The sequence below is a fragment of the Geotrypetes seraphini genome, chromosome 2 (assembly GCF_902459505.1).
Source record: "Geotrypetes seraphini chromosome 2, aGeoSer1.1, whole genome shotgun sequence".
In the NCBI taxonomy this organism is placed as follows: Eukaryota; Metazoa; Chordata; class Amphibia; order Gymnophiona; family Dermophiidae; genus Geotrypetes; species Geotrypetes seraphini.
Window position 1 is genome coordinate 355048753 of NC_047085.1, and position 23637 is coordinate 355072389.

Genomic DNA, 23637 nt, shown 5'->3' on the forward strand with positions numbered 1-23637 from the left:
TTGAGTATGTTACAAGCTTAGTTGTTGGGGCAAATACAAGAGGAAATATTATCTGAGTTCTATGTCAGTCCTTTAATGGAAAAATTATCGTTATAATGGTCTAAAGTAGGTTTCAATAAAACAAAACAAGGCTATAATGACATTTCCAGAAGCAGTGCTGCTGATGCTTGGTAACTATGGCAAAATTCCTGTTCAAAGTGGAGTTCAGAGAAGTTGCAGTAGCACAAAACCACATTAATGGGAAATGCAGGAAAGAAAAGAGAGTGTTTTATCTTCCAGTCAAAGTTTCTGGTAAAAAAAAAAAAAAGACGAAGAAAATCCAATGTCCTTGTGCTGGTTCATTAACCTCCTGGAGCCACACTGCTGGCTTTGAGTAGGTTGGGTAAACCAGGGGTTCTCAATCCAGTCCTTGGGACACACCTAGCCAGTTAGGTTTTCAAGGATATCCACAATGAATATGCATGAGATAGATTTGCATACAATGGAGGAAGTGCAGGCAAATTTATCTTATGCAAATTCAAATTGTAGAATTACCCTCACTGTTCATTTCATTTTGTCTGCAATTCCATTGTTTTCTCCTGTTTTTTGCTATTGACCAGAATGCCCTTTGCAAGAAACAGGGAGGAAAAAAAGGGATGGAAAAAATATGCATTTTCTATAAGTCACTGATGACTAACCATCCCCGACATAAAATACATACTTCAACCAGCTCTACCCCATTCCAGCCAGCAGTGCTCTGACTAACCTGCTCCTTGTTTCAGCAGTTCTGCAGCTGAGTTTGCTGCGGTCTGTGGAGCTGTCTCTGCGACCTCCTCCAGAGGATCTATGGAAGACCACAACAACTGATTTTTCATTAAGCTCTTAAAACAGTTGATCGGCGTGCATTTAAAAGAGGGATAAGTGAAATCAAGATAGCCATGTCACTGGAGTCCTGAACAACGAATGGAGAGGGAGCACACCGCTTTAAATAGGCCCTTCAGGCCCAGGGTAAATTTGTCAACTTCACAACCACACTCTTGGCTGTTGTAATGAAACACAAATTTCAGTCAGCACGTTTTTGCTGAACTGGATGAAAGTGGAACTGACGCCAGCCATGAGGACAAGCCAAGCCCAACCACTGCAATGAATTTTCCATCTTTAGCAAATCACCAAGCTACATGCAGTCATGGAATTCTTAAAGTGTGCCATTAACAAAAACCCTCTGGGTCAGCAAAGAGTAATTTTTTTTTTTTTTTTTTGTGATTTGTATTGTATGTTTTAACATGAATGCATTATTGCTGATTAACCCTGAGTACTGCTTTGATTCTAACATAAATATATTAATGATATAAGTAAAGAAAAAAAACCTATGTCAGTAAAGTTCAAATATGTTCCGTTTAAAAAGAGGAACAAATTATTTCAAAATAAGACATCAAAGTAGAAGCTTAAAATAAAAATTAGAACACACCACAAATAACTTCTTCTCAGACATCTTGTCTTATTCCATTAGATTTACAGTAGCTCAATGAAAGCTTGGAAAAGGCATCTCTGGAAACAGTAAAACCCCCATCTACTTTCTCTTCTCCTTTCATAGTGTCTTTGCAAACTGACAATGTATTTAACTTTCAGACTCTGGAAGTCTGCATGCCTTTAAAAACAGAAAGCCATGCCTCAGATCTCCCAAATTTTTCTCTTTTGGAGTGCATACATACCTCTGTCAGGGATCAGTAGCTTGCAGGGCAGTGCCAGAGGAGTAATGGAATGCTGATATACCAATGCTGTCAGGCTCCCTGTCGTAAGACAAGCAATGTCAATTAGGTCCATGGCATTCTTGTCCACCAATGCTTAACGTGGTTTTAATACAAAGATTTCAAGATTAAAAAAACAAGACACATAGCACAGGTACAAACTTTTTCCTTGCATTAATTGACCTTTTATTGGTAAAATAAATAGATACTGTAATTACAATGTTAGTGTAATTTTAATATGTTCATTTAAAACTTTGCAGATTTCAAGTGAATGACAGTATCATGTATTTAGTAGACATTATATCACAGGAATGGACCTAAACCCTTGTCCTACATATGCTGTGTGTGTGAATCCTAAGCTGTTCCAGGTGTTTCAACCCTATACATATGCAAAAAACCTGCTTTTTACTTTACATTCTGGACACTGCGGCCCCAATTCTATAAAGGGCGCCTAAGTCACGCCTAACGTTAGGCGTGCTTTAGGCGTCCAATCTAAGTGGTTACTAAGCCAATTAAGAGTCTTAACAAGCGATAATTGGTACTTAGGCATCCACAGCTACTACAAAGGATTGGCCTGTCAGCTGCAGACTGCAGTCTGCTTCTTCTCTTTACAGGCGGAAGCTGAATCCTCACAGGAAAGCTTTTAGTACCAAAAACTGAAGAAAACATCCCTAAAAACCACGACTAAAATAAAGACAAAGGCAGAGCATAACAGAAACACTCCTTCAGGCTCACGTGCAGAAGGAAAAAACTGTAGGTGGCAGCAGAGCCCTCTGTGAAGAAGGAGGGATACAGAAAAAAAATCCAGAGTGGATTCTTTCTGCAAGGTTTGCAACCATGGGGAAATTACCCACTTGTCCAGACTGACACACCTATTACACTAGAATAGTATTTAAGTGGCATACTGGTCTCTGCTCCATCTAAGCTGAGCAGGAGTCCTCCATCTAGAGGCTCATGTATCATTTCAGCAGGGCAGAAAACAGAAAGGAAGATAGAAAAAAAAGATCAAAAATGATTTTTTTTTTCACCTAAATTCAAAGTATCTGCATATATGTACACCGTTTTGGTTGTATGTGCAGAAAGGCAGTATTTCAAATTCATGACCCTTTACCCTTAAAAACAGCTCCATAACATACGTTGGAGTCAGTTACTCCTGTTCTGTTGGGTTTCCAGCTCAAATCAGAACCACTAATGAGATCTAGTGTCATGAGGCTTTACAGGTAACTATATGGAGTTGGTTCCCCTGTTCGATACCCCCTTCCAACTTTCTGTAGTCTATCATTGCAGTGGGAGTTCTGATCTGGGGACCATGCAATCATACATGGAATCCTACAATCATAGGCCCTAAATGTAACCACTAGATCTCATAGATCTCACCATTGCCTCCGTGGCTTTCCCCAGCCCCACCTACACTAGGTAGAAGAATTAAATACAGGTCCCTCTTCATGGTACTACAGAGAACTGCCACTGAGCCAGCCCCAAGAAAAAGAGATTTTTAAACTAGAACAAAAATTCAGGTGTTTGCCATTTTTCAAATCAATTACATACCCACCTAAATTTTTTTTTTTTTTACTTTGTTTGAATTTCAGCGATCTCAATTAAAATCTTTTGAAAAATCACAGTTACTTATCTCACACATTCTATTGTAATGTCAAATTCAATGTGATTCAATCTAATCAAGCATATTTCATTGACAACTTGTGAGTTGAATTGCATCCTGCTGACAAAACAGTAGGCCACAAACTCAGATATTTGGATCTCTTGCAACATGTACTACTTACCAAAATAAGGTTCATTTGGGCAGCCTTTCAACCGCACTCCCTTATGAGTGCACTCAATAAGGAAGTGCCTCACAAGTTCATTTGTCAAATCTCCAACTGCAATAAAACAGAAACAAAGTGAAACCCTCACACACTATGTTAAATATACAACAGGTTACATTTTAAATGACAACTTTCTTCTTGTGGTCAGTGATGGTTGGTAACCTTTATCTTCTGGCAGCTATATCTCAGATAGTGGCGTTAATAACTAAATAATTGGTACCACAGTTCAAATGTGAGCCTGCTGGGACAGATACGGAAAATACTTAAGAGTACCTTATTACTATTCAATAGTAAACTACTTTGGGAGAATCTCTTCATGAAAAGGCGGTTAATAAATCCCAATAAATAATAAACAGCAGTTATATGCACAACAACCTTTAGTCAGGATTCTGTAAATTGAATGAACAAATTCCATTGTGCACAACTACAAGGGGGTGTAGATATGGGAGGGGCACAAGCAGGTTTCTTAAAAATGCAGTCCCCCCCTCCCCGTACCTCTTATAATTGTTATCAGCAACAAGCAGAGTCTCCTCCTGCTGCTTGCACTGGCCTCAGCTCTCTCTCTTTCTGATGTCACTTCCTGTTCGCAGGATCAGGAAGTGACATCACAAGCAGCAGGTAAAAGACCCTGTTAGTTGCTGGTGACAACTACAACAGGTATTGGGGGGAGAGGGGGAATGCATTTAAGAGAACCTCCACCGCTAGGGGGGATGCTGGGTGCCACTACTCCTCGCAATGCCACTGCCTAGCACTTGTGTACATATAGAATACACTTCCCCCTCCCCATTCGCGGTTCCTGCACTCGCGGTTTCATATAATCGCGATTTTTTTCTGGGGAGGGGGAAAATTTAAAAAACAGTCTTTTTTACTCCCTGCCGACTTCCCAGCCTTACCTGGTGGTCTAGAGGGTTTTTGGGGCAGGAGCGATCTTCCTACGCTCCTGCCCCATGCAGATCGCCATGAAGAAATAGCTGCTGGGAGTTCCCGTAGTCTCGAGAGACTACGTCGGGAATTCCCTACAGCCATTTTCTAATGGCGATCTGCACGGGGCAGGAGCGTAGGAAGATCGCTCCTGCCCCAAAAACCCTCTAGACCACCAGGTAAGGCCAGGAAGGTGGCAGGGAGGTGGGGGTGGGTCAGAGCCAGATAATTGTGGTTTTTCGGCATTCGCGGTCCGGCTCTGCCCGTATCCCCCGCGAATGACGAGGGAGAAGTGTACGAGCATTTACACACCTAACAACCTACATTTGGGAGTGAACATTTACACAAGACACTGAGCTGGCTTAGGTGCTCATGCTTATATGGACATTAATATTCTATAGTGGCAATCATCCCAGTACCCAACTTTAGGTAAGTTATAGAGATTTAGGACAATTATACAATTGGGTGCACACATTTAAGCCCCTGAATCTACACTACAGAATACCTATATGCTCGTGGGTGAATGTATAGTTACAAATGTAAGTGGCTGCAAAGCAGCTAAGCACTATTCTCTAACGGCTTATGTAAGCAGTATGGAGGGCCATTTTCAATATGATGTCCAAATTCCAATTTGGGCATTTTGAGGAGAACGCACAAAAATCCAGCACCAAACATACCCATTTTCAAAACTGCAAAATATCTACCTTGTTGTTTTTTGGGTTTTTTTCGAAAATGGCCATTTTGCAGATGTGCACCTATCTTTTAAAACCAGGGATCTGTGTCGGGACCGCTGCTTTTTAATATATTACAGACCTGTAAGCCTGATTTCAGTGCCAGATGAAATGGTGGAAACAATTGTAAAAAATAAACTTGTGTAACACATAGACAAACATGATTTAATGAGCATGGGTTCAGCCGGGAGGATCTTGCCTCACCAATTTGCTTGACTTCTTTGAAGGTGTGAATACACATGTGGATAAAGGTGATACGGTTGATATAGGGCCTCTTCTATCAAACTGTGCTAGCAGTTTTTAGCACAGAGAGCCGTGTTGAATGGCCCGCGCTGCTCCCGACACTCATGGGAACTCTATAAGTGGTGGGAGCAGCGTGGGCCATTCAGCGCGGTTCACCACACTACAAACTGATAGCGCAGTTTGATAGAAGAGAGCCATAGTGTATCTAGATTTTCAGAAAGCTTTTTTTTTGTTAATCTTTATTGATTTTAAAACTAAAAACAGTGCCAAACAAATAAAGAACAGTAGGTATTACATACAATGCACTATTATCTGTACAGGTAACTTATATATCATTCAAGATTTTCAAATAACATATTTTAACATAATATATGATTTAAATAATTCATAAAGTTACCTAAAAGTCATCATCAGTATTTATTTATTTCCCTCCCTTCCCCCCTCCCCCTATGGATGTGTAAAGGAAATGAATAAAAGAAATATTATCATACCTACATAAATTTTGTCAATGGGCTCCAAACTTTATTAAATACACCCCTAAATCCCCTACATTCTGCGTTTATTCTTTCATATTTGTATGTAGTGCATACATTCACCCACCAAAAAGTGTAGCTTATTCTGTCATGGTTTTTCCAATTACTCGTGATCAACTGCATGGCTATGCCCGTCAAGATCATAAATAGATGACTCTTATATTTATCTAGAGTGGGTTTCACATGTAATGTCGTTCCACAAATTATAGCCTCATAGGATAGTGGCACATTTGAATCTAAAACTAAATTTATTTGTCCCCAAATTGACTTCCGAAATATAAATATAAATGGACAAAAATATAGCAGATGAACCAAAGTCCCTATATCAATATGACAATGCCAGCATCTATTAGACTTAGAACTATCTATTTTATTTAACCGAACCGGGGTCCAAAAAATCCTATGCAACAAAAATAACCATGTTTGCCTCAAAGATGCTGATCTGTACATTTCAATCTCCAAGTCCAAATTCGTGGCCAGCGAGACACAGAAATATACTGTTTTATCTCGATGCTCCAGATGTCTCTAAGACTGTTTTTTGTTTAAAAATCCAGAAATCAATTTGTACCACTGGGCGGCCTGATGTCCTACTAGATCAGTTTGGTAGCAAAGGATCTGCAGGCTAAAATAAGTTTTTAAGTTTTTCCATTCAACTGCAACCACCTATATTGTTGAGATTTTAAAATTCCAAATGATTGTTGCAGTTGTGAAAAATCAAGCAGATTTCCCTTAGATATAACATCATCTAATGTCCGAACTCCTGCCTGCATCCAGTTCTTCCAAGCTGTACTGGGACAGGAGTTATTTAACTTATTTATAAATGATTTGGAAATTGGAACGACGAGTGAAGTGATTAAATTTGCAGATGACACTAAACTGTTCAAAGTTGTTAAAACACATGCGGATTGTGAAAACTTGCAGGCAGACCTTAGGAAATTGGAAGACTAGGCATCCAAGTGGCAGATGAAATTTAATGTGAACAAATGCATAGTAATGACATTGGAAAGAATAACCTGAATCACAGTTACCGGATGCTAGGGTCCACTTTGGGGCTTAGTGCCCAAGAAAAAGATCTGGGTGTCATTGTAAACAATACAATGAAATCTTCCACCCAATGTGCAGTGGTGGCCAAAAAAGCAAACAAGATGTTAGGAATTATAAAAAAAAAAAAAAAGGGATTGTTAAGAAGACTAAGAACTTTTAAAAAACAATAGGAGGAAATATTTTTTCACTCAAGAGAATAGTTAAGCAGAAGTTGTGGTAAGAGCAGTTAGCGTAGCTAGTTTTAAGTAAGTTTTGAACAATTTCCTGGAGGAATTTCCCAACTTTAGTTGGGAGGCTACTGTAAATTCTATCAGTTTTGTTATAAATGGTATGCTAGCCACTGGTCTGTAGCTTACTGCCTGGGTCAAATATAGTTTTGTTCCTTTTGGGATGAGTATAATTAGTATATCGCCAAACTCCTTTGAGAACCATCCTTGTTTTAGTGTGGAGCTGACTAGTTTATTCAGCTAGTTGATTATACAGATATAAGCTAGACACAGGTCTGGTTTACAGCATGTTCTGGATTATTTTTGTATGGAATAATTCCAGAGTGTTTTAAGGATCGGATGACTATTTACCACCACAGAACAGCTTTGCGCTCTGAAAATTCAGCTCTGCTGAAAGGCAATGTTAACCCCAGATTTGTAGAAACTAGTGTAAGGACTTTTGCTGCGCTGGAGTAAAATTATGGAATTTGTTAGTAAGACAGTTAAAGAAATGTGCTGATAGAGGAATTTTTTGAAAACTTTTAAAAACACAACTGTTTGTTACTGCTTTTTTTAATAGGATTTGACTTATTCGATCAGTGAATTATTCCGAATCCATTCTGGATGTTTTACTTGTTTTTTTGTATTGTTTAAGCATTATGTATGTTTGATCATTTGTAAACCACCTAAGGTTAGATGATATAGAATTTTTTAAAATAAATAAATAAATAATAATAAATAAAATAATGTGTTCACTATTGTTCTCATTTTGATTACTGTGACATTATTAAATGTTGTCCATAATCTGTCTATTGGCATACTCACTGCAATGTTATTAGGTATAGTATTTGTTTCTACCTTGTCTGTGGAGTTATCAAATTGTTTGAATATTGTCTCAGTCTTGTTTAAGAAATATAGTGCTAGAGTGTTGGGGTATCTGTGTTTGGTATACTCAATGATGTGCAGTTTGTTAGGATTTTGAATAATTTCTTTTGGTCTGATTTATCTTCTCTAATCATGCTTGAGTAGTATTTGCATCTTTGTTGTTTGAGTGTTCTATTGTGTGTGCAGTTGCCTCCAATTCTCTTTTAACGATTGATCTTTTGACTTCTTCCAGTTTACAAGATTCTCTTTTTGAGTTTCTCAGATCTGTTGTGTGCCACGTTTTTTTTGTCTATTCTTGGTATTTTCCTCTCAGTGAGTGGGGCCATAGAGTTCAGTGTTGTTTCTATGGCATTCGTCCATTCCATATGATTTTTGTCGGCATTTGTTTTAATTGTCTATAGGATTTCTCTCATATTTTCACACAATATTTGTGCATCAATTTTTCCTTGGGATTTGATAGTTCTCATTGTTTTTGTAAACTGTTTCACTATTTAGTGTAAACCTGAGTAGGTAGTGGTCTGACCAAACTTGCATTTCCCATTCACTAAATGACAGTAGTTCTGGATTATTTGTGGTAACCATGTCTAATGAGTGTACTCTCGTGTGGGGGTTATTTTAGTGATTTGGAATGAGAGATTATTTAGGAATTGGGTGAATTCTTTTGTTTCTTTGTTCAAGATGTTTTCCAGCGGTAGATTAAAGTCTCCTAGTAGAATTAAGGAGGGATTGGATAATATGGATTTGGATATAAACTCATATAGCTTTGGTGCACTTTTTGACCAGAGTCCAGGCGGTCTATAGTATACTATGAGGCCTATGGGCTGTTGCGTTGGGTCGCCTTTTAGTTGGCACAGTAGGTATTCTATCTCTGATTCAACTAGCGAGCTAACTTTTTCTATTTTTAGAGAGCTTTTGTATATCATTGCTATTTCTCTTCCCTTTTTCTCTGTTTGATTGTATCATCCTGCTGGGCATAGCTCAAGGGTCTTGATTGGTTTTTAACCATGTCTCTGTGATAAATGTTATTCCTAGGTCAAATTCTTTTATCATGTCCCAAATCAAGGTGGTTTTATTGCAAACGGATCTTGCATTTCTATAGCAGTATGGTATCGGCATTTGGAATGAGGGAGGATCGGGTCTTTCGGGAGTAATGGTCCTCAGATTTCCACCAGTGTTTTTTGTGAGGTTTCTGTCTTTGGATTTCCTGTTCTTTGTAGTAATCGTTTCAATTTTGTGTGGTATTCTTTCTGCGCAGTTTATCAGGTGTCTGTAGTGTGTTGTTCCACGTGGCTGGTACAAGCCTTTTGAGGTCCGATATCATGATAGGGATTCTCTTAGTGAAGCTGGGATCAATTTCTAGACCTAATATTTCTCTGAAGGCTGTTATCCACAGGCTTGTTATTAGTATCCACTGTGTTAGATTCATTTTTTGAAATTTATGTTGTACTCAGTTTGGTATGTGTTTGAAAGTTATTTTGGATTTGGTTATTCTCCTTATTAATGTGTGGGGCTCACTGATTTGTTCTTCTCTAGTGTTTTTGGTTAAATCGTGTTGATTTTATTTAGCAGTGCTGTGATTAGTACTAGCCTTTACCTGTGTTTTCTGGACCTAGCATTAACTTTCCCTCAAGCTGCTTACCTTCCTGGAGTATGTCGGTGGGTTAGGAGAGGGCTGCTATGGTAGTGTCTGTCAGCTTCTTGTGGGAGAAGCCTGTAATTTATTGTCTATAATTTTGCAGTCCTTCTCAGTCTGCATAAAGGGCTCTTTGATTGGCCTGCTGGCGGGAGAGGTCCACCTGGCCGTCAGTCCTTTAAAGAGCCTAGAGCTCTTTCTTCCGATATCGGGTGGGCGGGACTTAGACATCTCCTTGGAGGTGCCTGTGTCTATGTGGTTTTCAGCGCTGGTGGGGTAAGGAGAAACTGGTAGTGTATGCTTCCTCCTTACCCTACTGGAAATGCCACCTCCGATGGAGATGAGGAGAGATTCTTCTGGCCATTGGCCCTTTAATAGGCTGAGAGGTCTTCTTCTGACATCTGGTGGGCGGGGCCTAAACCAAGAAGCTCACAAAATCAAGTGCATGATTCCTGTTGATACCAACTTCAATGCAGTCAACATTGTTTTAAAATAATGAAAAAAAAAACCCCTTCATATCTATGATCCTGATTCTTTTCTAGATAGATGTTTCTTTTAGTGTTTGTCCTTTGATTGTCATTTTTTTGTGTGTGCTATATAATTACCATTGTTTTAAGAAAAACATTTACTATTCTTGTAATGATGAACAGCTATAAAATTGCCTGAACAGCCTTTCATGTTTACAGTTACTCTACAAGTGCATATTCTTCTTAAAAACACAGCAGGTTATGATGAGGTTTCTGGTTTCAATAAACATGGGAATTTTGTGGGGAAAAAACCCCAAACGATCCTCAGTTATACTCTACCTTTCTTGTTCAACTGCAACACTGAAGGAGGGGGTGTGGCCACCTTCATTGCCAGACCATAGGCTCCTCTGAACGAGTGACTGTCTCGAACAATGAAAGAACCCGGATCTTTGTCTTTCAACACCGCTATGGCTGAAGAAGAGAGAAGATAGGGGAAGAAAAGCATCCACATCAGAGCAGTTTTACTTTAAGCAGTGAACAAAGCTGGCCACAAATCTCTTTCCATTGCTTGGCAGGCACAAAACACATGACCTCAAAATGAATTGTATCTTGAGTCACTACTGATTTTGTGGCACACCAATGTATGAAGGTTGATGAATGTTTTGTTAGCATGCACACATACATATGTGTACATACCTACACTTCATGTGCCTCACCGTTAACCAGATTACATATCCTGCTACCCGTTTTTGACATGCACAGATGACATGTGAAAATACTGTATCATGGTGAACTACAGCAAAAAGGACTTAACAGCTTAGAGTAGTGTGAACCGGCACCGATCTGCGGACTGGCGGTTGAAGAGCACTTGGCTCTTCACCGATCTGCGGACTGGCAGTTGAAGAGCACTTGGCGCCCATCTCTGCCCCAGACCCCACCCTCATAATAGTACTAATTGTAACACTATTTTTTCCATTCATTTTTCATATATACACACAATATCATCTTATTAACAACACATAATGGTTAATCACAAAATTAAACTACACAAAGCACACTGTACTTATGCTTCTCAACATTCATTCCTACCAGAACACCTGGCCTTGGTCACACATGCAGAACACAAATAACCCCTATGCAAATACAGGACCGCAAACTAAAATTACGAATATATTCAAATGAAACCCTAAGATTCAAGACTCTGCATGCAGTACAACCCCAGAGAAATAGAAACAAATACATTTCTTCCTGAACAGTTCAAAATATAGACAGCAGATGAAAATTCTCAAAACAGACACAATTCAATCACTAAATTGAAAATAAAATCATTCCCCCTACCTTTGTTGTCTCCCTCCCTCTATGCTGTGCCTCAATTAGATGCCTCCCTCTGCATGCTTCTGCTCTCTGACCTCCTTGTCAACGTCAGTTGGGTGAGGCTGGGTGTCCTGCCCTCTCTTGTTTACAAACAATGCCTTGAGAAAGCCATCTGTCTCCCCCTCTGCAATAAATATACCAGCGCTCCCACCTGGCCATTTTATGCTGCCCGCAGCCAGCTCCCTCTTCCTCACTGCAGGGTTCAATACAACTCGAGCCGCGAGGCTCGTCTTCTTTTTCCTACCTGCCCTGCTGCAGCACACATAGCCGACTGGAAGTCTTCCCCGATGTCAGCGCTGATGTCGGAGGGACGGCTTTGCTTAAGCTCTCCCTCCGACGTCAGCGCTGACATCGGGGAAGACTTCTGGTCGGCTATGTGTGCTGCAGCAGGGCAGGTAGGAAAAAGAAGACGAGCTTCGCGGCTCGAGTTGAATCGAACCCCGCAGGATCTCTGCAACCTTAGGAGGCGTCCCCATGGGATTCCCGCGACCCTAGGGGGTGTCCCCACGGGATCCCCGTGACCCGAAGGGGGAACCCGCGGGTCCCGTAGGATTCCTGTCATCCCTGTTCCCATGCAGCTCTCTAGTCCAGATTCTTAATTGAGGGCCACTCCGTTGAAACTTGTGTGCTCATAAGAATGCGCTACTTTTGGAGGGTCTGTAGAAAGCCAGCAGGGAAGGATACATTTCTTTCCCATCAAAACAGCACGCTTCAATAAACCCTGAAATCTCTTAGGAGCAAATAGAATTAAAAGCTGAGAATGCCACCGGCATCTCCACATATCCAAGTTCTGTGAAAACGGTGAAATCTTAAAAAAAAAACAAAAAACAACACCCCAAAACCATTTCCTCTAATATGCTTGTTTCCCCAGCACTGGAAGACTCCGCGTCTGTGCTAAAAGACCGATGTGCCTACTACAGTGTGAATGAAGAACCACTGTCAATACACAAAGAAGCATAAATGCTGGTCTCCGCAACAGTTTATGTGAACATGAATGTGCCCTCGAGGCACCAGATAAATTATCCTATTACAGGATATGTAACCAACCCTGCTTTGGCTCACAAAGGAATTAAAAACCACAAACTATGTGGACATGTTTAACTACATCCACAACAAAGCCCAACAGCGTCATCTCCTCAGCATCTCACTGTTCATGAAGAGACGATCCTTTTCCTTGTACCAAACTAGCCACACAGAGCATACTTGAAAGGGTTTACTCCATGGGGATGATATTCAGACCGTGGGAGTTAGCCGACAATTGGCACTGAATTTGGGGGGGAGGGGGGATTTTTGGCTGCTTTAAACATAGCCAACTAAGCTGATACTCGTCGACTGGCCAGCTAAGTTATAGGGGCAAAAGATAGACCTACTATTTAGGTGGGCCTATCTGGCCACTCAGCTTAGCTGGTTAGCCAATGAATACTGGCACAAACTGGACATGTCACATAATACAGCTGATGTCTGGGCTAGCTGCTGAACCAACAGAAAACAGCAGAGGTCCAAAATATTGTTGGCGTGCAATTTTATTCATCAAATCAAAGAGTCTTCTTTGATATGATGAATAAAATTGCACACCAACAATATTCTGGACCTCTGCTGTTTTCTGTTGGTTCTCTACTTGTTTGCGGAGGTTTTTCTCCTGGTTTTTGCCTTGGGCTAACTGCCAACCAAGAATATTTAGCGGCCATCTCACGCTGAATATTTGTGGCTAGCTGGCTAAGTGCAGTCAGGAGCCAAGCCTGGTCAATTAAATAGTGCTTAATATCAGGCAGCATACATCTGGACCTACATCTAACCAATCCAGTAATAAACCTCACTCAAAACACCACCAGCACAAAATTCTGCTTACAACTATTGCCTCTCCCGGAGGCACACTTGGCCAGTTGGATTTCAGGACTACTACACTGAATATTTCAGACATGCATTTGTCCAAAACATTTCCCATGTCATTTGTTATTGGGTTGTTTTTTTTTTTGCATGAGTTTACAGGAAGAAAACTCAAATGTAGGGTTAAAAAAAAAAAATCATCTGTCATAAACAACGCATAGTCTTTAGAAAGAGTACACACTGTTCATGGACAGGGCACTGTATCTGACAACAGTGCACATTGTTCAAAAAATATTGTGCCCTATTTGCAAAGACTGCACAGTACTTATACCCCTACTGAATATGTACAACGTGGACAGAAATTGCACATCTGGATCTTAGGGGTATACAAGTCTCTCATGAAATCCCCCCCACTGGCTAAGTATGACACCAAGAGAATGTTGGGAAGCACTGATTTATGGATTAATAAAGGTTGGACAGCATTTTATTTTCAGCGTGAAGTAGAAACGAGATGCAATTAGCATTTAAGTTTCTGTCCTGTAGAACTGGATTTCTCTTATTGGCTCCAGCAGTGGCTGCATGGCCATAAACAAGTCAATACTGCAAACAGTCATAAAGAGTTACTGAAGCAAATCATGCCATGAAATGCTTGATCAGTTAGTGAGCCATAAGCAGGGCAAGCTTTTCAAGCTATGGTTGAAACCTTACACAAGATCACATACTGATTTATTTATTCATTCATTCACTTTTCTATACCATTCTCCCCAAAGAACTTAGAATGGTTTACATAAATTTATTCAGGTACTCAAGCATTTTTAGTAGGAAAAGGACAGGTATTGCAGTTTTTGAGGATAATTATATCAATTTGAACCAAATAGTACTTCTTTTTTTTAGGTTCAAATTGTTTATTAAGGTTTGTAAATATGTAAATACAAAGAAAGTGAACATAGACGTAACATAAAATACCATATTTTGTAACAAAGAAAAAATAAATCTTAATACGATTAATCAAGTAACAGCCCAATGACTCATTCTAGACGAAATCTAAGCAGTAGGAGGGAATGAATGGAAAAGAAAAGAAGAAGGTAAGGATAGTAAAAAGAAAAGAGAAAGAGAAATAAGGAGAAAAGGCCATCAGAGAAAAAAAAAGGGGGGGGGAAAGAGTAATCAAGCTGGAGATTGTGATTGCATATAATTGTCCAAATATTCCCATGGTGATTTTCGGGTGGAAGTTGAAGCATTCATATTCGACAGACTAGAAATACTACGCTTTTCAGCTGCATAGCGCTCATGTCTGTAATAGAGGCATAATGAATTCCACCAGAAGGTATAATCCAGAAGTGAGGCTGACTTCCAGTTTTTTAGTATATGCATTAAAGCCGTTGCAAACAGAGTGTCAATCAGTTTAGGAGGGCAATCAGAGTTGGCAAAATTAGGATGTTGAGATCTAAGTATGACCATATCAAAAGTAAGGTTGTGTGGACAAGAAATAATGTTCTTCATAGTGTTCCAAATAGTAACCCAAAATGACTGGATAACTGTACAGTGAAACAGCATGTGATCAAGAGTTCCATCAATAGTAAGGCAATGCCAACATTTAGAATCAGATTTCAGGTGCGCTTTCCACAAACGATGGGGAGTCCATAACGCTTGCCACATAAGAAAATACAAGGATTGTGAAACTCTGGTTGATAGAAGAGGACGATTAGTTTTAGCCCAAAGGGTATTCCAATCAATGTCTGCAACAGGCACATCCAACATAGTGGACCAGCAATGTAAGTCCCGATGAGATAATGCATAGTGTTGATCACGTAAAATTTTATAAAAGGTAGAAACTGCTTTTCCACGAAGCATTACATCATTACACCATAGGTAGATAGAGGTATGAGACAACGAGATTACAGAGGCGAGAGGAAAAGAGTGAATAGCAGAAGAAAGCAAAAGCCACTGAGAGTGATGTTTCGTCAATTGTGGAAATTGAGTACATAGAGTCAAATAAGGTATTAGCAAACCATTATGTATCAGTTGATCTACAACCCAAATGCCCATTTTTTGCCATGTCTTCCAGGAAAAGACTTTACCACCATATTTAAACTTAGGATTATTCCAAATGGATATAGAAGAACAATGAAATATTGAAACATCTGCAATATCATCAAGACAGTGGATAGCATGCTGTGTCGCACTCAGTAACATGTATTCCTTCAAGCATTTTGGAATGGTCATAGTATATAAAGCAAGTAGAGGGCAGGGGCTAATATATGTTTCCATTTCCAACCAAGGAGGAAGATCTTGGTAAGAGAGGGAGTGGATCCAATAGGCTCCATATTTCGCTAAAGAGGCCAGGGAATAATAATGAAAGTCTGGAAGGTTCATACCTCCATTCTCCTTAGATGCATGTAATTTGGAATAGGCAATACATGGTTTTTTATTATTCCAGATGAAGTTAGAAAGTTTCCTATTGATCCATTGAAAGAAGGATTTCTTACACAATGAGGGAAGCATGGAGATTATGTAAGTAAGTCTAGGAGCTAGAGTCATCTTGATTGAGGCTATCCTGCCCCACCATGAGAGGAACAATGGAGACCAGTTTGTAACTGATTGAGTAACAATTTGTTTAAGTTTCTGAATATTCAGATCCATAACTAAGAGAGGATCTTTATGAATCATAATGCCTAAATATTTGATTGCATTATCAGACCAATGAAACGGAAAACAGGACAAATCAGAAGAAGATATATGGTCATTAAGCGGAAAGAGATCAGATTTGTCCCAATTCACAGAATAACCAGAAAGCAAGGAGTATTCCCTAATCAGAGATATCAGTTCAGGAAGAGATTGAAGAGGGTTATGAATGAAAAGGAGAATATCATCTGCATATGCTGCTAATTTAATTTATCTGGTACCGGAAGGAATGCCCTGAATTAGTGAGTTTTGACGGATGGCAGATAAGAGTGGTTCTAAAGCTAGATTAAAAAGCAGAGGCGAAAGAGGGCAGCCCTGCCTAGTGCCTCTATATAAGGATATTTTCCTAGAAAGGGTGTTGTTAATGAGGATTCTCGATGTTGGATGGAGGTATAGCATTTTGATCCAGTTAATGAAGGAGTCACCAAAGTTAAACCAGTGAAGGACTCGGAGAAGGAAAGGCCATTCAACTCGATCGAAGGCTTTCTCAGCATCAATGGCTAGTCCAACAACTGGTTCTTCTATGTGTTTGACGAAAGTATTAATATGGTGAAAGAGACGCAGATTATCCCCAATAAATCTATTTTTAACGAAACCTACCTGATCTTTGTGAATTAAAAAGGAAAGGACTTTATTTAGTCTGATAGAAAGAATTTTGGCCATTATCTTATAATCTATATTAAGGAGAGAGATGGGTCTATAATTTTTAACTAGTAAAGGGTCTTTATCAGGTTTAGGGAAGACAATTATTGTGGCTTCAGCGAAATTAAATTGTTTTTCAGGGGTGAGGTGTAGGAAATTGTAATAATTCAAGAGATGAGGAATCAATAAAAAATCAAACTTTCTAAAGAATTCGGTGGTGATGCCATCTGGTCCTGGAGCTTTATTTTTGGCTAGCGAGGAAATCGCTAAGGTGACTTCAGAGAAGGAGATAGGGGAGTCAATACACATTTTAGTTGCGTCATCTAATTGGGGATGCTCTATGGTGTTTAAGAAGGTAGTAAAATTAGGCTCTGGAGAGGAAAGGTCAGATTTATAGAGGTCTTTATAAAAGGTTTCAAATTGTTCTAAAATGGAGCTAGTGGACACAGCATTATGTCCAGTAGAGGTAGTGATGGAAGAAATAACAGTCTTCTTGTTTTTCTTTTTAAGGTATCTAGCTAAGGGTTTACCCATTGTGTTATCACCCATATAATGTCCGGATGCAAGAAGGAACAAATCCTGTCTAGCTTTGAGGGAGGAAATAGAGTTATATTCATATTTGAGCTTTAATAGCTGACAATAGATAGACGGATCATGGGTAAGTCCAGACATATGTTGTGATTCAAGTTGTTTGATCAAAATTTCCAAGTTTCTTTCTTTTTGGGTGAGGAGTTTTTTTTTCCATGCTGAGAGTTTAATAAGTTCCCCTCTAAGGGTAGCCTTATACGCTTCCCAAACAATAGCTGGGCATATGTCGGGGTCTTTTGAATTTAGAGCAAAAAATTCTGAGGTGAACAATTGGATTTTTTCAACAATGTCGTCATCTAGTAATATATGATTATTTAATCTCCATTGTGAGGATCCAGCAGATTTAGATTGTATGGTGAGGTGAACAGAAACCGCGGCATGATCTGCAATGGTTATTGGGTGAATAATTGCGTTAGTTAAGCTTTGAGTTAGCCGGGTAGAGAGAAGAAAGTAATCTATTCGGGTATATGTGTGGTGGGGGGGAGAGAAATGGAAATACTCCTTGCCTTTTGGGTTTAAAAGTCTCCATGGATCAATAAAGGAAAAATTATTTTTTAGATTATTCAATTCGTAATAAGATTTAGATTTGGAGGGAGTACACGAAGACATCCTATCCAGATAGTAATCTTGAATTTGATTAAAGTCCCCTCCCATGATTATGGGAAGAGAGCCAAACTCAAGAATAGTAGTTTGAAGATCCCTGAAAAACTCTGGGTGATCTAAGACAGGGGCATACAAATTGAGAAGTATATATTCCATTGAATGTAGCATAACATGTGCTAAACACCATCTCCTTTCCTTATCAGTTTTGTGGGTCAGAGTGGTAATTGGTAAGTTGTTACGGAAAAGAATTGAGACACCATTCTTTTTCCTGTTAATAGCAGGGGAAAAAATGTGAGAAGAATATCCTTTAATAGATAATTTAAGTGCAGCATTTGAGGTAAGATGAGTTTCTTGAAGGAATACGATGTCTGGGTGCTTGGAGGTAATATAATTTGAGACTTTTTTTCTTTTGATGGGGTGATTAAGCCCATTGACATTATAAGATAATACATGTAGATCAGCCATAGAAATATGTATACAGCAGCATGTTCAGGCAATCACTTAAATACAAAGATACAATATATATCATATGAGTACTCCAGTTATAGGAAGGCCAAAAAAGAAAAAGGGAAAAGAGAAAAAAAAGGTCAGAGAAGAGAACACAGAGCATGAGAATGAGGAAAATACACATGCTGATGTGTGTAATTTGAACAATTCAAGGGTGCACCTGTATAACTGAACAGTGAGGAACACCTGGAGCGACTACTAGCCCCACGCACATTAGAACATAAACAATTCTATTCCAGATCGGTGGATGATAGAGAAGAATGATCACACTTCTCAGGTCATGGCATTTTTGATAGAGTCCAGGAAGTCTTTTAAAGCACTCGGATCCGTATATGATGTAGTACGGTTGTTGTAAGTAACTTTCATCCGAGCAGGATACATCAGACCATATTTAGCGCCGATGTCTTTCAGATCTTGACGATAAGATAGGAAGGATTTACGTTTGATTGCTGTAGTTTTTGCCAGATCCGGGACGATGAAGAATTTTTTCCCTTGAAATAACAGCTGCGGATGTGATTTTGCGGCAGACATAATTTGCAGCACATGTGGGAAGCGTAAAATTTTTGCCACAATAGGCCTAGCGACAGCTTGATGGGCCAGAATATGCGACGGGACACGATGTGCCCGCTCTATTTCAAGCGGAGTCACAAAGGTCAAGCCAAGAGCCTTGGGTAGAAAAGTGGTAAGAAAATTTATCATATCTGACCCTTCTGCAGACTCCGGTATGCCAATAAGACGTATGTTATTTCGTCTGCTACGATTCATCAAATCTTCCATGTCGCGTTGTAGCGCCGTGATCGCCTGTTCATGTTTATCCACTAGAAGACACGTGGTATGTATGGCGGTTGTCTGCGCCTCTAGCGCATCAAGACGGTGGCGGGCATCAATAAATTGAGAGTTAAGAGATTCAATCTCCTCTCGTACGTGCTTTGTTTCTTCCACCTGTTCCTTCATTACGTGCCTGAATAGGCGCATTTCGTTAATCAGAGTATCGAGCTGTGATTCCTCCTGCTTCGGCGTCATTTTCTCCGGAGAATCCGTCTTGGGCCTTTTGTCGCTAGGCACTGGAGTCGGGGTCGAGTCTCCCTTAGGATTCTTCGGCGGTGACATTGATTGAAGCGCATTCGAAGCCAGGGGGTTAAAATATAGTTATCACCGAGGCTGGAATAGATGCTATAAGATGTTATTAATGAAAGTGCGGAGGAGCTATCACTCCATACGTCCGCCCGCCGTCGTCGTCAGGCTCCGCCCCCCAAATAGTACTTCTGTTCTAACATTTCTAAAGATCCTCTTTTGTGGGCTTTAGAAAATCTGATGTAAATGTATAAAATACATTAATACAAATTTATACACTTCACAAATGCGTTCTTCACAAATTCTATGATCTAATTTATTTCCCACCCACAAGCTCTTGTTAATGCAACTTCAAATCAAAGCCTGTATATCAGCCAAAAAAGCAACGAGAGCAGCAATGGCCCGGCTTTATATGGTTACATTTAAAATTTACTACATCATTAAACTGGGGACTCTTGCCGACATGTTTCGCCGTTAGGCTGTTTCAAGGCTGTCCCCAATTTGCACCGAATTCCACCATCAAGTCTATCCAGCCGACAGTGACTCTAATGAATGAGAAGTACTTAAGTTTGAAGTTAAAAATTTTAAAGTGAAATAATTTAAATGAGGAATAGAAAATATAATTAGGAGAATAAGGTGCATGAAATTAATCAATGATGATTTGATTGCAGTTTCTCTATATTGAAAAGAGATGAGAGATTACTGCACAAGTTTCCAAAGTTCCAAGTAACTAGATATATAAGAGTACAATGTAAGGGTTGCATAATATTATTTTGGATTAAAGTGCAATTTGGCACAGGGCATGCATAATTGTAGAATAAGCAACATTTAAGGGGGTTTCTGCCCAAAGTCCCATTCTATAAGCTTGTGCACAGGTAGAATAGTAGGCAATTGTGAAGGGGACATACACATAGAAAGAGCTTCGGTAGGACATGGGCATATCAACCATCAATGTGTGCTGCTTATAGCATACTATGTTGACATATCCAGGTGCGCCTACTTACAACTACCGCTGATGGTGTAAGGAGGCGCATCATCTTTTTGCTGTGCTGACTGGGATTTGCATAAGTATTCTATAATGGATTCAGGGTGCCCTGAAACCATTATTGAATTGGAGCTACCCACACTGCAACGGGATGCCAATTTAAAGAATTACCCTCTTAACAGGGGATGGGGATAGGGATGAAAAGGGGTTGGGAATTGATATACCACCTTTCTGAGGTTACAAAGCCACCAGTTGTTACAGAGGCTGATGGCACCTTATAGACTATCACAGTGTATTTCAAACTGTGCGCCGCCCAAGATTCCAGGTGTGCTGCGAGACGTTGGAGAGGCGCCGGCGCCAGCTGACTGCCTACAGAACTTGTCTCTCGCGGTGAGAGGCATATCCTGTATGCAGTCAGCTGGTGCAAACGCCTCTCCTTCTCGCCATGTGTCTTCCCTTCCAGCAGCCCCCCCCCCCCCCCCGCCCGGCAGTTCAGGGCCCCATCTGAGAGTATGTGACATCATCGCGTCGACACTTCTGGATGTCTCGAGCCACAGCCACCATGTTTAGTGCGCCGTGGCTTGGCAAAGTTTGCAAGACACTATCAGAAGCTAGCTTCTCACAAAAGTTTATCATGAGAACTTAAGTTGTGATCAGTCCTCTTTTTAAAAAAATTTTCATTTATTGCTCATTTAATAATAATAATAATTTTAGTTTTGTATACCGCCACACCACATAGTTCTAGGCGGTTCACATATAGAAGAACTGTACAATCAGTAAATAAAATACAATTGACTTAAAAATACATTAAGATCAAATTAAAATAAACATTTTAAAATTTGAGTATACAATTTACCAATCAAAATTGAAACTTCAATTTACAAATTTACCAAACAGATCAGTTTTCAACAGCTTCCTAAAAGACATATAAGAATAAGCCTGAGAAATAATGGTACAAAACCATGAATTCATTTTGCCTGCCTGAAATGCAAATAGTTTGTCAAAAAATCTCTTATATTGGCAAGATTTTATGGTTGGATAAACAAACACCCTCGAATGATCCTGTTTGGTTAATATCGTTCAAAACATGAAGACAAGTAAATAGGAGCCAGACCGAATAAGGTCTTAAAACAAATACAACCGAACTTGAACAATATTCTTGCCTCAAAAGGCAACCAATGCAACTGTTGGTAAAATGGAGTAACATGGTCATGTTTTTTCAGGCCAAAAATCAAACGAACTGCTGTGTTCTGAATAAGTTTTAATCTCTTTAGAAGTTTTTTGTGAGATCCCAAATATATTCTATTGCAATAATCCAGAACAGACAGGATGGAAAATTGTACTAGTAACCTAAAAGATACAATGTCAAAAATTTTTTTTATCATTCAAAGTTTCCACAAAATTGAAAAACATTTTTTAGTCAATAGATTTGTGTGGTCATCCAAAGTTAGGTGACGATCCAAAATAATTCCTAAGATTTTAATAGAGGTGGATATTAAAAAAGTTTGACCATTCAGATAAAGTACCTTTTTGTTAATATTATCAGAAGGACTAGCCAGAAAAAAGTTAATTAACTCTGTTAACTTGATTTTCTTGTATACTGTATATAAGTTATAATATACTGTGTATTTTTATGCAGTATATATGGTAGTTGTAAGTGTTTTAGGCATGAGATCTCAAGGACAAGAGCTTACCTTTTCAGACTGGTTAATCTATAAGGTGCCACCAGCCTCTGTCATTTTTGATACCGCCGACTAAGGGAGGAGTTATCAGTGTGGGCTACTATTAAGGCATGTTATTTTACAGTTAACATCGGTTATTTGTAACGAGGTCTCAATGTATAAAATGAGATATGGAGTAAAAAAAAAAAGCATGAGTTAGTAGTAAACTAATATGCTTAATGCAACACATGTTGATATCTACGCCCATAACACGGATATCCTGCTTTAGGGGCGAGGGGGAAGGGTCCGAATCGGGAAGCCGATTATTTTATGTTGTAAATCGATTCGAATTGATTCACCCGAAGTGAATCGGTGAACCGATTTGAATCATGAATCAGGCAGCACTACTGCATACTGTTCATTGCAGCTGTATTGCTGGATCTGTTCTAGTTATGCTATGGACTATGGTCATGTTGCTCTTGTTGTATGTGGGGGTATGGGGGAGGTTGGTTTAGTATATACATTGGATGACAAGAGATGCACACTGTTAACTTTTCTTTTTGTGCTGTTTGTTATATTATCATCCATAAAAATTGTTGAACATAAAGTATACAAATTGGCTGATATAACAAAAAAAAAAAAAAAAAAATTGTTCAGCTGAGAACTGTAGTGTTCAATTGTATCACACAGGTGAACGTCTGTCAGATGTGTCACAATAGAAGACAGAGACCACTGGTCTGGAAATGAACAAAGCAGAGACCTCATGGATGCTGGTAGACAAGAATCCCAGCTACAGGTATCAAAGCATTTTGCCTTGCATCCTAGTATGTTCCAAGTGCAATTCTACTGGCATATGCAATTTACTGGAACTGCGTGCAGAACATGTCAAGTTTGAATCTGAATTTTAGCCCTTCACAGCAAGCCAATTTGAACTACATACCTTGTTCCCTTGAAATATCCGGCTTGTACCAGAACTTGGATGTGTCTTGGACAAATTTCACTGTCACGTGTTTGTCTGTGGGGTTCTCTGAAAAACCAAACAGAAAGCGTTATTGCAATGGAAACGAGGTTTCCTTTCATCTGTGAAAAGTGCTCCTCACCATTCCAGAATCCCACCAATCAAGAAGAGAAAATGCCACTCATAACAGACCGAGGCATATTCTGTGCCATTAATAAATGTTATCAGGCATGGCAGCTGGTACAGAGCAAAGACAAAAGACAAGCAAGCCCTCAGTCAAAATACTGTATGACAAAAGCACCTAAGTGAGAAATGCATAGCAAATCTACAGAACATTTGAAGAAAAAACATTTATGGTTATGAAAGTCTAAGCAACCAAAAATGCTTCCATTATATTATTTATCTTGGTTCTTTGCAAACCTCTTCAACTGGGAGATATTTTATTTTATTTTTTTAATGTGGTTAAGCTTCACTCTCAAAGAACAATAAACATACTTTTCTTTTTGGCATGACCTCTGCC

General features: G+C 39.4%; 1 protein-coding gene across 5 annotated transcripts in view; it reads right to left on the reverse strand.

Moving 5' to 3' along the window:
* TNS3 (tensin 3) overlaps positions 1–23637 on the reverse strand; it is a 776331-nt gene that overhangs the window by 20524 nt on the left and 732170 nt on the right. For all 5 annotated transcript variants that reach the window (XM_033930434.1, XM_033930433.1, XM_033930436.1 and 2 more), the window contains 5 exons: positions 23100–23186; positions 10553–10684; positions 3509–3604; positions 1692–1769; positions 746–823 (listed from right to left, as the gene is read on the reverse strand). In XM_033930434.1, the coding sequence (XP_033786325.1) occupies positions 746–823; positions 1692–1769; positions 3509–3604; positions 10553–10684; positions 23100–23186 (471 nt within the window). The remainder of the gene's footprint in view (positions 1–745; positions 824–1691; positions 1770–3508; positions 3605–10552; positions 10685–23099; positions 23187–23637) is intronic.